At 35.9% G+C, this 21,588-nt stretch overlaps 1 protein-coding gene and 1 long non-coding RNA gene across 6 annotated transcripts; both read left to right on the top strand.

The window, feature by feature from the left end:
* The first annotated feature begins 556 nt into the window (after positions 1-556).
* On the top strand, positions 557-9,655 carry LOC137064276 (uncharacterized). The gene is made up of 3 exons (XR_010901534.1): positions 557-1,117; positions 2,914-3,053; positions 9,420-9,655. It is a non-coding gene; the product is annotated as an uncharacterized lncRNA (long non-coding RNA).
* A 20-nt stretch (positions 9,656-9,675) lies between these two features.
* pcyt1ba (phosphate cytidylyltransferase 1B, choline a) lies at positions 9,676-17,087 on the top strand. Of its 5 annotated transcripts, none has more exons than XM_067435649.1 (8): positions 9,676-9,922; positions 11,948-12,047; positions 13,428-13,544; positions 13,670-13,821; positions 13,893-13,971; positions 14,078-14,178; positions 15,462-15,650; positions 16,196-17,087. In XM_067435649.1, exons 1-8 carry the CDS (start codon positions 9,884-9,886, stop codon positions 16,406-16,408), a joined length of 990 nt encoding a protein of 329 aa, XP_067291750.1. In that variant the 5' UTR covers positions 9,676-9,883; the 3' UTR covers positions 16,409-17,087. The 5 variants fall into 5 exon arrangements, with proteins under 5 accessions (XP_067291750.1, XP_067291747.1, XP_067291749.1 ...); XM_067435646.1 differs by having other exon boundaries at positions 14,051-14,193; positions 16,199-17,087; XM_067435648.1 differs by having other exon boundaries at positions 9,677-9,922; positions 14,078-14,193.
* The last annotated feature ends 4,501 nt before the right edge of the window (positions 17,088-21,588 follow it).

Raw genomic sequence — 21,588 nt, 5'->3', positions numbered from 1 at the left:
GTTAAACCTAAATTTATTCAGACACCTTCAACACTTCCTCACATATTACAGTTTATTCACTATAGTTTAGAAAATGGTAATAAAATATAGCTAGAACTAAGAATTAAACTGTGTCAGAACAAATTCATCTGGATAAAGTCAGATAACTGATAGAAATAATGATTACAATCAACCAATCAGCTGTCAGTTGTTCGATTTCATCACTCCTTTAAATTTGATGTCAGAAAGATCAAACCATTATTGTTCTATAAAAGCAAAGTTCCCATGTATAACCCACAGGTTGTGAATGGACACAGCTTAATATTCTTGATAAAAACGTTTTTCTTTAAACTATTTTCTTTACTCTTTTTCAATACAATAAGCAGGGTTAAATAATGCGACCCTTCAATCCAGTGCATTATTTATATGACAAATATGATTTATTCAAGAAAATACGAACAGAAATGGTTTCATATAACAAATCTCTGTGCAAATGGCTTGTATCGCCGTTCTTATGTAAATGGTCACATTCAATTCAATGCAACAATGCATTTATGAGCCATTTAGACAAAAAAACAAAAAAAACATTGTGCTCATGTTTGATGCCCAAGTGTTTATAATGTGACTCTTTATTAAAAGCATTATTTTTGTGACACCTTGAACTCCAGTGAATTCCTTTATTCGACAGGACAAATATGAGATGTCCTGATTCAGTGGGAAATCGCAGTCTGTGGACTTCCTGACACAGTTTTTTCCTGCATGTGATTCCATCTAATTGGATGTCCCAGGCCAAGTGGGTCGGTTTCATTTATATAACACTGGACTAAAAATACAAGAACACGTCCAACTGAGCGTCTTTCTTTATATGGTCAGTTGGATTAAGTCAGACGGGCATGAAATCATTGCCCTTTTGTTTGCTTCCCTTCTCTGCCCATCATGCCCTCTGTTTGTGACAGGTCAACAGCAATCTCCCTGAGAAGTGGAAAGTCAACACAACAACACTTTACCTTCCATTTAGGAAATGTCGTTCCCTCCCATTTCATGATTCACGGATCACCAAAGGTGCAACCAGTCAGAAGATGTTACAGGGAGAGCCTGATCACTTCCACCACCGACACAATGACAGCGTGACCTTCAGGTACATGTGCATTCTCAAAACTGATCATGTTCTGCAGTGGAAATATTACTTAACTTTAAGGCCATGATAAGGCTCGAGAAGCCTTGGGGAAATATAACAGTGATTTGTCGTCACATCGTGGTAACTCAAAGACTGCAATAACAAATAAACTCACTATACAAAACACATGCACATACGTGCTCCGATTACAAAACAAGCACTCAATAACCCTTCGCGACAGCCAACTTTGTGCGTGCGTCACCAAACAACCAGCAGTGATGGAAACTAGTCGAACAAACAGAACATGGGACTTCACACGAGGACCTAAACAAAAACTGTTTGCGACTGGTAATATTGCGCTCACCTCTCATTAAAATTCTCGCCGTCACTCTATCTGCAGGCAAACATGAGAGCGTCATTCCTATTCTCATTTCCAGAGCTGTCAGAACAGAAGCTTCACTTTCACAGGAAGCCTTCGATACCGGGTGTAATTAGTGATGCCCAAAATAAAACGGTGTCATTTGGTGATCTGTTGACATTGTTAAATGCTAAATCACAGCTTTGGGTGTTGTAACAAGATTCTTCACATACCTGTAAGCTATCTATAGTAAACAATTAGATGGATGCTGTGTAGCTTTGGGGTTCTCATCAAACAAATGGTATGTGATGCTTTGTTTGTTGATTTATCAAATGAAAATGCTTAACTATGCAAGCCAGATGTCGGACACAATTAAGCTTTGTTTTCATGCAGAGCATGTGTGATCAGGCCCTTATAGTCATTAAATTGCTCTTGCTGGGATATGAATTTTTTTTCAAAGGCTCTGTATCGGGCAAGTTAATGAATGTATTGCAACTAGCTGTGATCTGTAACTACATCAACTGTCCTGAGCATGTTTCCCACAGAGCTATTCAAACCAAGAAAGCCCTTGTGGCTTAAGCTTTCTCATTCTAAATATATATTGCCTGAAATGCTATACATAGGTCTGACAAAACAATGGGAATCAAGGCACTCTATAGTTGACATGTATGTCAGCATGAATTCCCATCATAATGCTCTGACATCAGCGTTCTGATTTTTCCAATAGTGCCCCACATAACTGCACTGTAAAAAAAAAAAAAAGGTGCTAAAATAAACCTGATATTACAGCAATGCGTAAGTGATAATCCAGGGCTAGCTGTGCATTAATATTTGCCAAGTTAAAGATAAGCTTAAGTTGTTATTGATGTTTGTAGTGCAATATTTGACTGGACGGGTGGAAAATCACAGTTCTTTTCATCAGTTACGACTCGCTAGATAGAGCATTCTGCCCGCTTTAAATGACACAGAGATCAAGTAGGGCAATAAGATTTATTTGAATTAATTATTGAGAGAGGGAGAGAGAGAATGTGTGTGTGTGTGTGTGTGTGTGTCCACAATGTAATATAAACCTGAGATCACTTACATTACGCTACAATGTAAATGGATTTATAAACATACTAAATTATGTTTTTTTGAAAATGTAAAAATGCAGAATGTTTCCTGTGATGAGTATGACTATATTGGCGTTTTTGTTAAATAAACTTTTGCCATTGCAGTAATGAAATCCCTTCTTTTTTTAATCTTTACAATAATACCAGTATCATGTAGTGCAAATGTTTAATTGTAATGGACATATTGCACAGGCAATTTAAGTGTCCACATATACACTCTTTTTAATAGTGTTTTTAATATAAATGTAAATTGTCTTTACCTTAAGTACAAAGTGTGGTGCTAGTTAACATGCTGCACATGAGAAATAAACAGCTGCTTGCTTATGACAGAAGACCTGTTTTTTCAGAATTTTTGGCCAACGGCTAAAGACTACAGCCAGCAGAAGGAGCCATTTCCGCATGTTTTCAACCCGCGGATGGGGGATGGGAGATTACACTCACAGCGCAGCTGGCAGCTGTAGGCATTCATGGAGCTATGCAGAGTAATGTAAGTGTTTTAACTTCTCATATTCATTTCTATGAAAGTTAAGCTTCCAAAGGCATGAACTGAAAATGCGCCAGACTGAACACGCGCAATAAATGTATGCCGTGGCCCGCGAGCGTGGATGCGATTACCTCAGAAAGCTCATTCAGCTCATTCATGACGGTAATTGTAATTTGACTCCTCCAGCGTTCCAAACACTTTCAGTATTTAATTGTAGTGTCTGTTCTCCAGCTCAGTCACAGTAATCCAGTGATTCAGTAGCTTTGGGAGTGGCCTCATAGGGCAGCGAAGCCTTCTGGGAATTGTTGTCTTTTATCCCCATGAGACAAAAATACATTTTCTGTCTTTCCTCAGTCTAGAAGGCACCAAATTCTAAAATAATTTCACATTTCTAGTTTCTACTACATTAATGACCCAGTTTAAATGCAGATTCATCTTCCCAGCGCTGAAGTAACCCTTTAACATTTGTGTAACTGGCTGCATCCATGTATCCGCTCTTATGCTGCCTTAACGTGCTTAAATCGGAATTATCGTAAATACGAGTTTTTGAGGAAAAAATTTCACATGAATGCCCTCTGATGTCGTGTTTACCACTGGGAAGTTCGGAAATAATGTTGATACCTGGGCGTGGGATAACCGTTAAAAATGGCAGATGGGAGACGAATTTCTGCTGTGGCAGGTGTTTTATTCGTTTTTTTTCCCCACAACAATTTCATTGTCTTGTCTTGTCGTCAAAGTAGTACATATTAACATAAATTAATAATCATTTGAAGCATTTTGTGTATTTTAAACACATCGAAAATCGCTTCTAGCGTAGAAAACCATCATTCTAGCCTGACGTGGTCATACTCAATTCTAGTCAGAATATAAGTCTGAAACTGCTCCATTGGGCTGTGATTATGGGGCGTGTTTCAACTGAACCAGGAAAGGCCTCAATTGGATAGACCTACAACCAATCAGAACAACGAAGCGACGCATTATGCTAGTTGTCAAATGTCAACAGAGCTCAACTGCACTGTGTTGCCAAGTCCACGTTTTTTTCTGCGGGTTGTTTTCTACATCAGCGGGTTGAAGCGACTATTATTTGATATATAGTCCCATGAGTGTGAATTTTAGCAGGCAAAATTGCCAAAATAACACACATTTTACCCCCCAAACGCCATTTTTTTCCAGAGAACCCCCGATCTGTTCATTGGTCCGAACAGTTTCTGTTCGGGCAAAATCACTCCTCTATGGATCGAACCGCCTGACCTAAACATTTTGTGGTCGGGGCTGAGTTCGGCTGGCATCCAGGCTACCATCATTCCAGAATAGTGAGCAAGCTGACTATCTAGATAGTGTGGTAAAAGTAGCCATACAATGGCTTGTATGGCTGAAAACTTTTGCCATTTTAGTCTTTAAGCAGCCTTTATTGTCTACATTATACCTTTATTGTGAATGTGATTATAAACAATATGCTTTAGTGTTGTGTTATGCTGCTATGTTTGCCAGTGATTCTATGATTTTCTGGGACCGGGAAATGACTGAAATGGTTATAGAGTTAAAATAAAAAAAATTAAAGACGCACAAAATTATAAACCTGGCGTCCTCCATTCTTTCCGACAACAAAGCACCTGAACACAACAAGCTCGTAATCACGACTTCTGAAGTGGGAAGTAGGAAACTTCCGATAGTATGTGAAGGCAGTCAAAATTCGCTCTGGCCGCCCTGACAATGACGCTGTAGAAAGATTTGAGGACGTGCTGCCGCTCTGATATAGATCGAATGCTTGGTCTTTTTTTAAACTGTATTTAAAGAAAAAAAACAAGCATGTTGATGGGCAGACTATGCTGTGGCCTGGACTAACTATAAAGTGAAAGCAGTCGAATAAACTGCTGCTGTCTTTGTCTTGTTGTTTGATTAACACACTCAGATGTATCTAATATGATAAAACAGCACTACGTTACCTCGCATATGCATGAGTGGACGAAGTGGAACAAGTGATGTGTCAATCATGAACGATTCGTTCATTTTGAACGAATCTTTATTATGACTGGAGAACAACAGGTTTTCTCAGTGAGCGATTCGTTCATTTTGTGTTGACGGCGCATGCGCAACATCCCATATTCTCTGTACAGGAAACAGAATTGATTAGTTCATCTCTCGAGTCTGGGTTTGAGTCATTCGTTCACCAAGTCCCAGCCCCATAGACAAGGCGATGCAGTCTGTACTGGAAACAGAAATGATTAGTTCTCGAGTCTTCAGTCTGAGTCTCGTTCTTGTGTTACGTGACTTGAAAGCCGTGTTGGATACAGAAATTAGTTAATTCACAACCTTCCTCACAAACAAGTGCGTAGTTTTTTGTATAGTTCCATTTTTTTAGCTAGTATAATAATTGATTTTCCTATGAATCCTGGACACATTGGGTTGGCCAGAATGGATAGGCATAATAAAAGTTTATTGCCCATATCTTCTGATGATTTTATAATAATAAATATATAACAACTTGCCATCAATAATACGACTGTAATGTTGTATATGTTGCAAGACACTGAACCGGCACAGTCATGTGACAAAAGAACGAGACTCAGAGTCAGACCCGAAGACTCGACAGATGAACTGTTTCTGCATTCAGCCTATGGGGACTTGAACAAATGACTCGAGCGAGAAGACTCGAGAGATTAACTAATCTTTTCTGTTTCCGGACGCATGTATTACATATGAGACTGTCACTGCTCAGATCAGACATGATGACGGAACTAACAGCTCAAACCAGAAGTCACGAGAGGTGTACTAATCTTTCTATGGAACAGACGTGATTAAATGTGAAGTGACTACAGAAAAAACTATTTGCATCGGGAGGTGAGGCAAGCTAAGCAATTAATTAATCATTTCTTTCTTAAAGTTTGGCCATGACTGCATTAGCTTATAGTTTTATTTTATTTTATTTAAACAGTATTAAATCTATTGAAAAATGTAACATTTGAATTAGATTCTCTTTAAATAAATGAGATTACTTGAATAAATATTTGTTTATTTTGCTGAACGAGATTCAAAGATCTGAGTCAGTAAAATGATCCGAACTTCCCACTAAGTGGAAACGGCCGTCTATGGCATAATAAAAAAGCTCGCAAAAATCATGTCGTGATCGGTCGTGATCAAGCTATGCCTTGCTCTGAATAAGTGACCTCTAGCGCCGAAAAATTACATATAGTGGCTTTAAGATGCTTAGGAAAATGAAGCCCTGTAGAACCATTGCCAACAATGGTCTCTACGATCAACTTACCGGTACCTCACAATGCTTTTGTGAAACGAAGTGAAACAAACGATGAAAAGTTTGACTAAATAGCTAAATAACCAATCGAAGCATAGTTCTGACTAATGCATTGATGAACAAAAAATAACTTGGGCTAATGAGGAAATAATTTAAATAAATGTATTTAAATAAATTTTTTCCAGTTAACTATTCTTTTAAAACTTGTATTTAACGTGAAATATTCCTAAGATGTGTCTTGCATTAACTTGCTAATTTAGGAAGGATGCTACAGTGGATGCTAATTAACATTTAAATTGATTAGGAGGTTAATGAGCTTGCATTTTCCTTGCAGTGTGTTATTTTGCATGTCTAAATGAAAAATTAATTAGCTTGTTGTTTCTAAATGTTTGAGACCAGAATGAAATTAATGTCACTTTAAAGAAGTTACTTAAGCAGATTACGTCAAACAATACTCAGGGGAATCTCAGTATTCAAGAGAGAGAAAAGAATATCCTTAACCTTGAATCAGCACACTTATATCACATTGCAATTGCCTCAAAAAGGAAGTGTTTTTTTTTCCCCAGACCCTCTCAACGTCTTGGAGGGGAGAGTCTCTTCTCTTTGTAAATGATCTCCTGTTTATTCTCTATTTGATTATGACACAGGCCGATAACCTTTTTGAGCTGGAGCACAGCTGCTTCACAAGCCGTAAGAGTTGAATCTATTAGCTACGGCCCCACTGATGGAAGTGTTATTCACAGTACTGTTGGCCTCTGAGTCTCTGGGGATACAGCAGTCAAAAGTACATACCCCCAAGAAAATGAAACTCGGTCTTCATGGTGATGAGGAGAAGAGCTCACAGGAAACGCATAAGAGGATATCAAATCTCTCGCCTGCTCTCCTGGACCACATTGTGCCTTCTGAGGGTGGGGGGGGTGGTTCTTCAAAGCACTTCTGTTCTGTCCTGTGACTGAAATCATTACCTGTGCTGAATGAACGCAACACTGGCACTCAATGGAGACGTTCAGGGAAATGGCTGTCAGAGGAAAGTTTTTGTGCTGATTGGAGCTACTGTTATTCTCTTGATCCAGTTTATCATGAAACATTGGCATCTAATATTAAGACACTGAAATGATCAGTTTTGTTCACTTTATTAGACACAGGGCTGACAGTTGAGAGTGAATGAAGGGTAGCTGCATGAGAAAATATTAACAAATACTGAATGTCTAATTAATAAACTGTTGTTTTAGCATTTTAAAATAACCCCTTTGTGCCATGTTCAAACACACTAAGTAAAATTGAAACAATGGCGCCTCCAAGTGGATAACAACTAAAACGTTCTCAAAATGTTTTCTGAACAATCCCAGAGAAAAAAAAACTAAACATACTGTCCTATAGCACGGACAACAATAAAGTCACTATTTGGATTTAAATAGGTCAATGCTTAAAGGGATAGTTCACTTGAAAATGAAAATTCTGTCATCCTTTACTCACCCTCAAGTTGTTTCAAACCTGTATGAATTTCTTTCTTCAGCTGAACACAAGGGAAGATTTTTTGAAGAATGTCAGTAACCAAACTGGAGCCATTTGACTTCCATTGTATTTTTTTCCTACTATGGAAGTCAATGGCTCCAGTTAACTGTTTGATTACTGACATTCTTCAAAAAAATCTTCCCTTGTGTTCAGCTGAAGAAAGAAATTCATACAGGTTTGAAACAACTTGAGGGTGAGTAAAGGATGACAGAATTTTCATTTTAAAGTGAACTAGACCTTTAAGAGTCCATGATTGAATTATTATTGCAGTAATTATTATTTTTTTTCTAGCACGTTTTGGCAAGAGTTCTTCTAACCCTAATTGATGGAGTGTGTAGCTTGTCATTTGTGTGACACTTCATGACCATATTCCAGGATGACGATAAGATTCTTCAGGCTCAAAATGTGAAAGAATGGTTGGAAGGGAGCATTAAGAATCATTTTCACATGTGAATGGGTAGACCTTAAAGGGGGGGTGAAACACTCAGTTTCAGTCAATCCCATGTCAGTCTTGAGTACCTATAGAGTAGTATTGCATCCTTCATATGTCTGAAAAGTTTTTAGTTTTATTATATTTATAAAAGAAAGATTGCATGCTCCATTGATAAATGAACTAAACACGAGCGTGTTGTTTACTGACTTGCGGAAAGAAATCCAACAACATAGACATTTGAAGCAGTTTTACTCACCGCCTGCTTCTAAAGCAGGACTGTGAACTTTTATCGTTGGGACCGCTCCATCAAAAACACACTTTGACATTGTTGATTTGAACTAGTTGATTTGCTAATTTTGAACGAGTGCTAATTTCTTTCTTCAGCTGAACACAAAGGAAGATATTCTGAAGAATGTCAGTAACCAAACAGTTAACTGGTGTTCCCCCCCCCCCCCCCCCCCCCCTTTAATTTAACCTTAATGTAACAGTTAACTTTTTTTGGGGCTTCAAATTTTGGGCTGCCATTCACTGCTGTTATAAAGCATGGATTAGCCAGGACATTTTTTTATATAACTCCGATTGTATTAGACTGAATGAAGAATGTCATATACACCTAGGATGGCTGGAGGTTGAGTAAATCATGGAAAATTCATTTTTTTTTTGTGAACTATCCCTTTAAAGCAAGAATCAAGCACTCTATGTCTACTCCAGGACTTCAAAACGATTCTTTTATTCTCTCTTCCAACATTTCTTTCACAATTTGAGCCTGGTGAATCTTGACATTGTCATCCTGGAATATGGCCGTGATGTGTCTAAAATATAAATATGTATTTAGTAAATGTACTAATTTACTGTAAAAGTAGTAAATGTACTACACTAAACAAGGTCAAGGTCTTTTGTTTTGCATAGTCTGAACATGGTTGATACTATGTTCACAAACTTAACAAAATCATTCCAATAAATATAAAGAAGACATCACATGAAATTAAAATATCATTTTTTTAAATCTATAATTGTGGTTGTGTGAAAATGAAACATTTCTACAAATTGCTACAAACGCCTTTTACACCTCACTGTCGTGTCTAGTGTTTGGGGCTGATAGATGATCAGATGTGAACTATTCTATGTTTCTATCCAAACCTGAAAACTGTATTGTTGTCTCTTTCAGCGAGCCTTTGTGATCCACCACAATGGTGAAGGAAGATGAAGAGCCCTCGGAGATGCTCAGCAGTGGGTTCACAGTGATGGTGCTATAGCCTGCTCGGCCAATCACGCTCTCATATGTAAATAAGACAGGAAGCCACGTTTGCTGATTGGTCCTCTCCAGACTTGCCACTGCCTTCATCGACAGACTCTCTTCCTTGTTGTTGTTGTTATGCCATCATTGAGGTCCTGTGTGTGGGCGCAGGGCAGAAATGCATCTCTTTCTATAGGCGGCCTCACTGTGAGAGGAGGGTTTGGCCGGGAGAGTCTGAGAGGAAGAGAAGAGCGAGTGGGCGGGATCTAGACACAGGCTGGAGTAGAGCATCCCTGACTGAGGCTCGGCTAACGGCTAGAAAAGCTTCTCTAGACTGATGCTGAGTCAGGTACAGGTGGAGTCACGTCCTGTTTGGCTTGGACCCTCCAGAAATCATGGAGGAGCTGGAACATACCTGTCCACTGCCACGAACGGTGAGATATATGTGTTTTGTTGTCGTCAAAGGAATCTGTGAAACGTTGAAGAGAGGCTGGGTCACTTATTCTTTGTTTTCATCTGTCTTTTTGTGCTGCTGTCTGGGTGACGTTGAGCTTGTGAAACTGCAGTTAAAGTGAGACATTTCATACTGACTGTCTGCGTGTCTGTGCTAATGCCATGTTATAATGTTGCAATAAGCTCTTTTAATCCTGGCGTCCACCAGATGTTGTTTTTTAAGTGAGCGAGCCTACGCTTTGGTGGGATGCTGCAGAGCTAATGTTACATACACCATCCAGATTGCATTTATCTGCAGGTTGCCCTTCTGTGGTGTTGCTCCTCCTCTTCACCTTGTATAGAATTCTGGGAAAGGTACCCAGCATCCTTCGACACACACCGTCTCCGTTGCTATGGGAATGAATCATGCATTGCTCCATGGAGATTTTGCCTCCAATGAATCATTTCATATCACACCTACATAGCATATCTTCATTGTAAAATGTAAATGCATATGTACCAGCTGTTGACCGGGAGGAAGAAGCTCTCAGTGGGCATTTCCCGAAAGGACAGATGGTCACCATTTTCCCAAAGGTCCCTAAAATCAATCTAAGGTTAAATCAGATAAATATTCTTTAACATTTCTGTAATGTGTTTGCCCAGAATTTATTTAAACAGCATCTGGTGGCTTTGTCCACGTCTACGAAAACAGATCGGGGCTAGTTGTCCCACTAGGAATTTGGCATCAGGATATCTCAGTAGTTTTAAGTTAAAAAAAATCCACTTTTTTTAAAAAATCTGTTGCGGTGCGTTTGTATTGGTTTCTAACACCAAGACCAAAATGGTCTTAAATTAGAATAAAATCTTAAGATTAATTTTGCCATAATTGTTGTGTAAACAAGTGAACACTAAAAAAAACCTACATTTTAATATTTTGATATTTTTGTATATTACCTTTTTAATTTTGTTGTTTCATGCTATTTATTTTACAAAATACAAAACCCCCAAATGTAGTACATTATATATAATACAATATAATACAAGATTTGAAGTAGACAATATTTTTATTAGGCAAAAATGCATCGGCTATTATATCAATATATAAAATGCATTATAATATTATATAATACGATACTGACTTGAAGTGATTAATGTTTTTACTAAACTAAAACCCCTTAAATATAACATTGTTTCAAAATTTAAAATCTCTCTTAAATTAGAATACTAAATATTTTTGCTAGTTTAAATAATTAAATAGTTTGCTATATGTTGGGGTAAATTAGTGCAAAAAAGTGATATATATATATATATATATATATATATATATATATATATATATATATATAATTACTTTATCCATATTTTTGTTTTATAAATTTATTTTGTAAATATATTTGCATATCATCCAGCAATTAATATAATACAGGCAAGTGGACAATATTTAATATTTAAACAATTATTTCTTTCAATATCAAAATTGATTTTGACCTCAGAAAAATTCAATAACTTTTGACAACTAACCCACATAATCTCCCTGAAAAATGCACACATTTTGTTTTTAAAATATCACTGCTACCTTGCTATACATTGAAATGTTAATTCAGAGCGATGTGTTGTCAGAGTCTCTGCAGGCTTATTGTTCTCTGTTGATGCTATAAGCCTCCAGGAGGTTTGAATGGATTGAACTGTCTGTGTTATGTACAGCGTGTCTGTGTCTATCTCCCTCACTCTGTGCTGCTGTGGACCAATGATTTGTCTTTAGTCAACTATATCAGAGAAGCCTCTTCTGGACAAATCAATATCCGGCGTAAAGAGACTGTTACACAGAATGTCCTGAAATCAATGCATCAGATAATAACCTGTATTAGTGCATAAAAGTAAACCTTTTTGTGAAGACTAAATAGGATGTCAAGTCAGCAGGATCTAGGCCTGTTTAACCTAAACAGTATTTTATTCGGGAAGCTGCAGTGTCTATATATTTCTCATAATTTCTCTCAAATCAATATATTCTTCAATATTCTCTTCAGACTCTTATAGAACCAGCCATATTTACCCCCGAGACGAGTTGTGAGTGTCGGGCGCCACATGAGAAGCTGACTGTAGATCAAGCTCGACTCGGAACGCCTGGTCAGTCTGTACTTTCTCTCTTCCCACTTCATTTATCCTTACAAAAAGTACATACATAAAAATAGTTATATATAAGATAAATGATATAAATATAAATCAATATATACATTATATTATTTCTTATATATGTACATGTGTGTGTATATATATATATTTATACATACACACACACACACACACACACACACACACACACACACACACACACACATGTAAACACAAACTTTTATTTTGTATGTGATTAATCGCAATTATTCGATTGCACAGCACTTGTCCTTTTGAAATTTATATTCAGCTAAGAATCCTGAGAAAAAGGAGCAGGGTTTCCACAAAATATTTGTTGTTTTTAACATTGACAATAATGATAATATTATCAAATCAGTCAACATATTACAATGATTTTCAAAGGATTGTGACTGAAGACTGGAGTAATGGGTGATGGAGTAATCAGCTCTGCCATCACAGGAATTAATTACATTTTAAAACGTGTGTGTGTGTGTGTGTGTGTGTGTGTGTGTACATAGTTATCTATCTTGATCATAAAGACAAGTAAGGCTTTAAGCCTAAGATCCATTTTAGTTGATTTACTAAAAAGTAACAAAAAATACGTGATAAATGCATAAGTGCAAAAGTTTAATTTTATCTTTTGGACCCTTTTCACTAATCCCATCAAACAATGATGAGTTAAGCTACTTAAACTGATCCCATATCAGTGGCAGAGGAAAATGCAGTGCTTGTAGAATAGCCCACCGCTGGGATCAGACACAGCGAGACTAGATTCAGAGATTCACTGTTCATTCTGTGACCCAGAAAACACTCATGTAAATGTAGTCTGATTATGAGTATTTTAAGGCTGCATTTATTTGATCAAAAATTCTGTGATCAATGTTTTTACATTGCTTTAACTCAACCAAAATAAGTTGAGCATAAGACAAGTCAATTTAATGTAATTTCAGTTAAAATGACTTAAACAACAAAAGTTGACTGTACTTAAATTTAAGGACACAGCTGTTTTGACACTAGTAATGTAACAGTAATACTGAGAAATATTACAAATGAAAATATCTGTTTTTGTGTTTTATTATATAATATCTTAAAATGTAATTTAATGTGATTTGTTTATTATTATCAATGTTGGAAAAGGTTTGCTTCTTAATATTTTTTAATACAAAGTTCAAAAGAAGAGCATTTATTTGAAAAATAAATATTTTGTAACATTATAAATGTCTTTACGGTCACCTTTCATCCATTTAATATGAATAAAAATATAATAAAATTATTAATTTCTTTTTAAAAAAAGTTAACGGTAAGGCACAAAGTGTGTTTAGAAAAATTGTAAATATTTTTTTTTGAAAAGTGTCTTAAATTTTCCATTCTCAGTGGACCGGCCGGTGCGAATCTATGCAGATGGGATCTTCGATCTCTTTCATTCTGGACACGCTCGCGCCCTGATGCAGGCTAAGAATCTGTTCCCTAACGCCTACCTTATAGTTGGAGGTACAGACACATTTCATTTACTGATCCAAACTTTTCAGGATTCTGTAGCAAATGTCAAATTAGGAATTGTGTGGTCCTAAACTGATGAAATATGTATTTGTGTATGTTTGTGTGTGTGTGTTAAGTATGCAGTGATGAACTCACTCACAAGTTCAAGGGCTTCACCGTAATGACAGAAGAAGAGCGTTACGAGGCATTGAGACACTGCCGCTACGTCGATGAGATTTTGCGTGATGCGCCCTGGACTCTTACCCAAGAATTTTTAGAAAAACACAAGGTCAGTCAAGCCTTGGCATATTACCGTACCCATAATTCCCGGCGATTAACTGTCTGGTTCGTATTCTCTAGATTGACTTTGTGGCACATGATGACATCCCATACTCCTCTGCTGGATCTGAGGATGTGTACAAGCATATTAAGGAGGCAGGTAAAGAAAAGTATTCTTCGCTTAAGAGCATGTGTTTGTTTGTGCTTCAGATCAGGTCTAACATGTGTGAGTGTCTCAGGTATGTTTGTGCCCACTAAAAGGACAGAAGGGATCTCAACGTCTGACCTGATCACCCGGATAGTGAGAGACTATGACGTGTACGCTAGACGCAACTTGCAGAGGGGCTACACCGCTAAAGAACTGAATGTCAGTTATATTAATGTAAGCACTTAATGTACTTAAATGTTTAATCCAATTTCGTTTTCTTTTGAAACATGAAACTTTTTTATCAACACATTTTTCTTAACCATTTTATATATATATTATGCACAGCCGTTCAAAAAGTTTTGATCTGTACGTTTTTTTAATGTTTTTAGAAGCTGTCTCTTATGCTCACCAAGGCTGTATTTATTGTATTAAAAATACAAAAAATGTTTTATATTCATTCATATATAGACTAATTTATATATATATATATATATATATATATATATATATATATATATATATAAATATATATATATATATATATATATATATATATATATATATATATATATATATATATATATATATATATATAAATTAGTCTATATATGAATGAATATAAAACATTTTTTGTATTTTTAATACAATAAATATATATTAATACAATAAATAAATTATATATATATATATATATATATATATGTAATGCATATATAACAAATTCGTTAATAAATATTAACTATTTAGGGTCACATCACATGACATTTTACAACCAGAACAAAAAAAATATAAAAATGTCAAAATAAATAAATTAATAAACCTAAGTGCGAATGTGAATATTTAAATATAGTTTTGAAAAAACTATTACCTCATTTTATTTTTGTGTCATTTTAATTTTATAAATATATATCTTGCATAATTTGACCCATAATAAAAATGTATAAAACATTTCCATTGAAAATCCTGATTTACTGATGTATGTAACACTACGAAAGTAAGATGTGTTTTGAATGCCAATGACAGTTAAAGGGTTAGTTCACCCAAAAATGAAATTGATGTCATTAATGACTCACCCTAATGTCATTCCACAACCGTAAGACCTCCGTTCATCTTCAGAACACAGTTTAGTCCGAGAGCGTATGCAAGTGAATGCACACTTTACTGTCCATGTCCAGAAAGGAAATAACAATTATTTGTTATTTTTGGACCCAAATGTATTTGAGATGCTTCAAGAGATTCTAATTAACTAACTGATGTCACATATGGACTACTTTGATGATGTTTTTACTCCCTTTCTGGACATGGACAGTATAGTCTGCATACACTTGGATACACTCTCAGACTAAATATAAAGTATCTTAAACTGTGTTCTGAAGATAAACAGAGGTTTTACGGGTGTGGAACGACATTAGGGGGAGGAGTTAATGACATCAATTTCATTTTTGGGTGAACTAACCCTTTAAGAAATGCATGTTTCTAAACTCTAAACTGTTTCTGGCCAGGAAAAGAAGTACCGTCTGCAGAATCAGGTGGACAAGATGAAAGAGAAAGTGCGGACGGTAGAGGAGAAGTCCAAGCACTTTGTATATAGAGTGGAAGAGAAGAGCCATGATCTTATCCAGAAGTGGGAGGAGAAATCAAGAGAGTTCATTGGGAACTTCCTGGAGCTTTTTGGACCAGATGGGACATGGGTAAGCTAGAGATAGCTGTAGATATATGTCAGTGCTGGGTGACCTTCACCAATTATTGATCTGGATAAAAATATTGAAAACCTGGAAAAATTTGAATGTGTGATGTCATTGCTGTTTTCATGTGTGTTATTATTTGTTCATGTAATGCAGGGATTTCCAAACTTTTTTTGTCAGACAAAAACCCCTTTGACCTAAAATATTCACTTTGAGACCCCTGAGATTTTTAACGATTTAGGTCAAAAGAAATCAAAACGTAGTCTAAATATATTACCTAAAATGAGTGATCTAGATTACATTACTAACTACAATTTACATCATGTAAAAACAGAATACAATTTACAAGTAATCTGCCCAGCACTGCATATATATATACACTTTACCATTCAAAAGGAGTCGGTAAAAAGTCTTCTTTGTCACATGATCCTTCAGAGATCATTCTAATTCATTTCTTCCATAATAATAATATCACCGACCCCAAACTTTTGAATGGTGTAAATGTTATGTATATGGTGTATATATATAGTATGACTTTTTCATTTTTCCAGAAGCAGATGTTTCAGGAGCGTAGTGGACGTATGATCCAGGCGCTCTCTCCGCGCGGTTCACCCAGCAACAGCCCACCAAGGGAATTTTCTCCATCCCGTTCCCCGTCACCCCCCGCCCGCTGGGCCATGCCCAGAACCTCGCCGCCCTCTTCCCCGAAGGGTGCTTCAGCCTCCATCAGCAGCATGAGCGAGGGTGACGAGGATGAGAAGTGAGACGTGGTCCATCACACACACATAATAGACTGCACTTTACCCATACACACGTCACATTCACAACACACACTGGCAGCAATGACAGGTCAACTACCCTCATGGGAAAAATGTATAGTACTGTACACAGCACAGGGTTGTTGAAGTCCTGTTTAGTTATGCTGGTATTACAGCAAATACCTGAAAGCCATTGCAGCCCTGAACAGATCCTGAGAGGTTTAGTAAACAGAGGGGGGGATTCGCTGAATAAATTGTGGCAACTGTTAGCCTCTTTCATTTGCACCCAAATCACTAAATATGAGAGCAAAATTAACCGGGTATAACATTGCTCTTTTTTTTTCTCCATTCTTTTTTGTTTTGTTTATTGGAAATTCCTGGAATCCAGTGTGTGTGTATTTGTGGTTCAAGTACGACAAAAGTCCTGAGGTCTTGAACCACTCCGGTGAACATTCGATTTTAAAAAAAAAAAGACTTGAGGGAAAAATTAAGAGTTTTGTGTGTTCATTTCCCCTTTTTTAATATTGAAATGACCTTTGTCATCATCTAACACGCATTTAAAACTTAAAGTTAACCCAATAATAATTGAAAAGCTGTTTAATGTAATCTTTAGCAAATCTCATACTGTACATTAAGATGTTAGTTAAAGGTGCACTATGTAGTATTTTTGCAGTAAAATATCCAAAAACCATTTTTGTTCAATTGAGTACTTACAATATCCCAAATGTTTCCAACTATTTGTAAATTGTGAGAAAATTGCTATTTTAACTAAGGACCGGGACGTTTCAGCATAGCGTCTAGGGGAGTCACCTGTCAACTGCATCATATCTGCACTACCCCCGTTTTTTATTTGGTGTATTTCAGTGTGAACATGTGGACGCACAGAGTAACGTCATAACATCATTTTCAACAGACTTAAATGTATCTAATATGATAAATAGAGCTGCATTACCTCATAATCATAACCGGAAGAGCGGAAATAGTGCAGCTAGGCGCCCGGCGAATGTGTCCCATCCCGTCATGATAAAAGTCCTGGTGCTCGCGAGGCGGGTATTTGTGTAACAAGCGCTCCAGCGGCCATGCTCAGCTCCACAACTCTCGGTCCTTCTCTGCTTTACACTATAGTAACGTTAATAACCGCATCCATGAACGTGATTTCTGCCCGTGTCCTATTTTCCACCGGCTGTGAGGTGAAGACCACATGTCCCAAGATGCTGCACTCAACGTTGCGTCATCAAACTATGCCTTTGTTTTGAATAGGCGCCCTCCAGTGGACGGAAAGTTGCATAGTGCACCTATAGGTTTTTTTTTTTTTTTTTTTTTTTTTACTAAATGTTGTATGAGCTATATAAAAATATACACAATGAAGTATAGATTAGAATTGTAATGTCTGGCATTTATCAGTTATAGGCCATAACAAGAAAAAATATGATTTGCTTATTTTAAGCTTACTTTAATTTGGTTAATGACAGAGTAGAAGCCAAAAAAGTGTGGTTAGTGAAATAGACAGATTTTTGCACTGACAAAAGTCAAATGTGCCACAATTTAAGTGAATTCTCCCCAACTGTTTAAAAGGATGAGGAATGATTCTGCCGTCTTTGCTCAGGTCTGACTGGAACATTGGTACTGCCCTACTGTAACATACTGTACGTACAGCAAACCCCATTCCCCGTTCCTTGTTTTCAAGAATGATGTCTGATCTGCCTCACCAATATGTATCAGTGCACCAATGAGGAGGCCGCTAGCATTCTAAACTGTCTGTGCATGAATGTGTTTAATTCTCATTAATAGTCATTCATTTGTGTTAATGCAGCCTTAACCTCAAAATAAAGCAATTTCTTTGCTAATTTTTGGTACGATAAAGAATACTCTTAAAAATAATACATCCAAAAGGTCTAGTAGCTTTTAGATAAATGGTAATAAAATGAATGTCATAGAGGGACATCACGTTAAATCTTTGCTGCTCAATTTACCAGCCCTACATCATGTAATTCCTCCGGTCTTGTCTAGTTATGCCATTATATGTATGCAAGTCATGTCAATTTACATAACCTGTACTTTGTAAAAATTCTTTTTTTGGTTTGTATATGGTTTTCTTTTACATTAAAACTGGCTTAAAATGTAAATAATAAACCGAGAAACAGAACAATTGTCAACTACGAGATTCATTAGAAATTCAAGTACACAAAATCAAAGATAGTACTGGAAGATCTCTTTATTGTTCTTCTTTTATAGGTACTTCAGATGGAATGTCAATAGATCGATATCTTCATCATGAGGATTTATGTGTCAGTCACACAAAATCATTAACACATTTTGTTTCAAACAGCATTTATCTATAAGCAGTGGTGACTTGCTTACCAAGAGCAAGAAAACAAAAGTCCAAAAAACAACAATAGCCACACAAAAATGTCTATTTTGCAGATTACATGGTTGTACGACAACACTGGAATATCAGGTCAGATATTTCATTGTAGGTAAAATTATTTCCTATTGTGTTGTGCATGCATAAACTGAGTACACTGACAAAATCGAATCTACTTGAGCTGGATGATGACACGCAAGGCCTTGGTTTCACAGGAATATGCTTTCATACTTCAATCTCATCTTCTGAACGCTCTGAGTTCAAGGCATCAAAGTGCATTCTTTATTCCATTTTAAAAAATAGTTTTAAATAAATACTGAAATCTATACTTCAATAACATATGAGAAAATGTAAGGTACAGTATGCCCTCCGTCACCAAAAATGTTCCCTTAGGAGACCCCTAAACACATCACTAACCGGCATCAAGACAGATTTAGATGGTTATGAAATATTTCTACGGAAAGATTCTGACATGTGGAACGGTAACGGAACATCAGCTGACAGATGTATAATCGGTCTGTGTAAAACAACAGCACGAGGCAAATATGAGGAAATCATAATTTATCATCTTAAAATAAAATAATAAGTCTAGTTCAGAACCATTACGACTTTTTGAACCGTAACATTTTCATGAGAATTTCTAAATTCTCAGTGCTGTAATACAAAACGATCTCATTGTAAAAAAATAGGTTTTATTTTTGTTACGCAGAATCATTTTTTAGGATGAAATATGATTCAGATGTGTTCTTGACCTCTTTCGTGAGATTCATCTTGGAGTGTTGCAGTAAAAAACACAAAGTGATACTCAACAAATGTTCGTCTTATGGAGTTTCCAAAAAGCAACTATAGAAATATCAATCAAGTTCACCTAAATATACTTGTGCGTAATCAATGGCTAACAGACAAACTAACTAACTATGAAAAGTTAAGCTTGTAGTTATGCATTGGTTCCTTTAAACCAGACAAGCTGCCCTGTATTTCATCTAATGTCTCTTTCAAAGAATCATCGCACTCAAACAGTCCCAAATCGTATCCATGTCAGGAATTATTTTAAGAGGACGTTCTCTAGAATACATTAATTCAGTCAAAAGGAATAACTGAGAAGTAGTGGCATAATAAAAATAAATTGTAAGCTAAAAATCTAAATTAAATGTTTAATTGCAAATCTAATCATCTACACTTTACGTTTCATCTTTACGTTGCTTTACATTTCAGGTCTGCAAGCAAATATCGTTGTATCAACTTTTTAACTTCACCATGCAGGGGCTATAATGTTGTGAAAGCTTTTAAATGTCAAAAAAAAAAAAAAAAAGACTATAGAACTAATACTATAATAGGCTATTGTGGTGCATTCTTATCTCAGCATATACATTAGTAGGACTCTCTGTATTATTGACCTTTAAGTGAATGTAGGAGATGTACTTACTCGCACTTAAAGGGTTAGTTCACCCAAAAATGAAATTGATGTCATTAATGACTCACCCTAATGTCGTTCCACACCCGTAAGACCTCCGTTCATCTTCGGAACACAGTTTGAGGTTTGAGCACAAATGCGGAAGAGAAGACAATGCTGAATAAAGTCGTAGTTTTTGCTATTTTTGGACCAAAATGTATTTGAGATGCTTCAAGAGATTCTAAATTAACTAACTGATGTCACATATGGACTACTTTGATGATGTTTTTGTTCCCTTTCTGGACATGGACAGTATAGTGTGTATACACTTGCATACGCTCTCAGACTGAATCTAAACTATCTTAAACTGTGTTCTGAAGATGAACGGAGGTCTTACGGGTGTGGAACAACATTAGGGTGAGTCATTAATTACTTATATTTCATTTTTGGGTGAACTAACCTTTTAAAGACTGAGGCCCAGCTCAGAATCACTACATCCCTACACAAATGCACAACTTAGAGGGAACACAAAATAAATTGGGGTCAAATAAATAAATAAATAAATACATCATTGAAACTAATATTTGTTTAAAAGTGCATTCCTCCTGCTTGGAAGCATCGGTTCATCAGCATACTCCCTGACCCCCAAAAAATTTGCATGTAAATGAGGAAATGTTCTGCTCTCATATCACCTAAAACATTAAAAGAAAACAACAACTAATTTGTATTAAGAAAATGTCTTTTTGGTCCACTGAATTTGTTTGCATTGTGATATTTTCATTAAGATTAAGCACATGTTCCTCCTCAAATTCTCACTACTGTAATTTTTCAGCATAACTGGAGTAAAAAAAAGAACCTAAATTAATTTGTAAATATATTATGGTATATGTTTTATTATAAATAATATGTAAACATAAGTAATAAATATATTATTGTGTATATGTAATGTGTATATAGTAGTGCATATACAGTATATATATATATATATATATATATATATATATATATATATATATATATATGAACTTTTAGATGTGATTAATCGATTTGACTGCACTAGTGTATGTATGTATATATATATATATATTTAATTTAATTAGTTTATTTATCAGGGACAATGTACAAAATACATTAATCTTACGAAAAGATGTTTTGTACCAGAATTAGCTAATGCTAGTTTCCATCTGCAGTCCCCATATATATATACATACACTAGTGCAGTCAAATCGATTAATCACATCTAAAAGTTCATATTTATATATATATATATATATATATATATATATATATATATATATATATATATATATATATATATATATACACACACACACACTCAAAGGATTATTAGGAACACCTGTTCAATTTCTCATTAATGCAATTATTTAATTAACCAATCACATGGCAGTTGCTTCAATGCATTTAGTG

This window comes from Pseudorasbora parva, chromosome 24, assembly GCF_024679245.1.
Source record: "Pseudorasbora parva isolate DD20220531a chromosome 24, ASM2467924v1, whole genome shotgun sequence".
In the NCBI taxonomy this organism is placed as follows: Eukaryota; Metazoa; Chordata; class Actinopteri; order Cypriniformes; family Gobionidae; genus Pseudorasbora; species Pseudorasbora parva.
This window is presented reverse-complemented; position numbering and strand designations above follow the sequence as displayed.

Excerpts from the sequence above, each read along its gene's own strand:
- pcyt1ba (XM_067435645.1), top strand. The coding sequence starts at position 9,884 with ATGGAGGAGCTGGAACATACCTGTCCACTGCCACGAACG. Across the intron at positions 9,923-11,947 it reads CCTGTCCACTGCCACGAACG|ACTCTTATAGAACCAGCCAT; the intron begins GTGAGATATATG and ends TATTCTCTTCAG. Across the intron at positions 13,545-13,669 it reads CGCCTACCTTATAGTTGGAG|TATGCAGTGATGAACTCACT; the intron begins GTACAGACACAT and ends GTGTGTGTTAAG.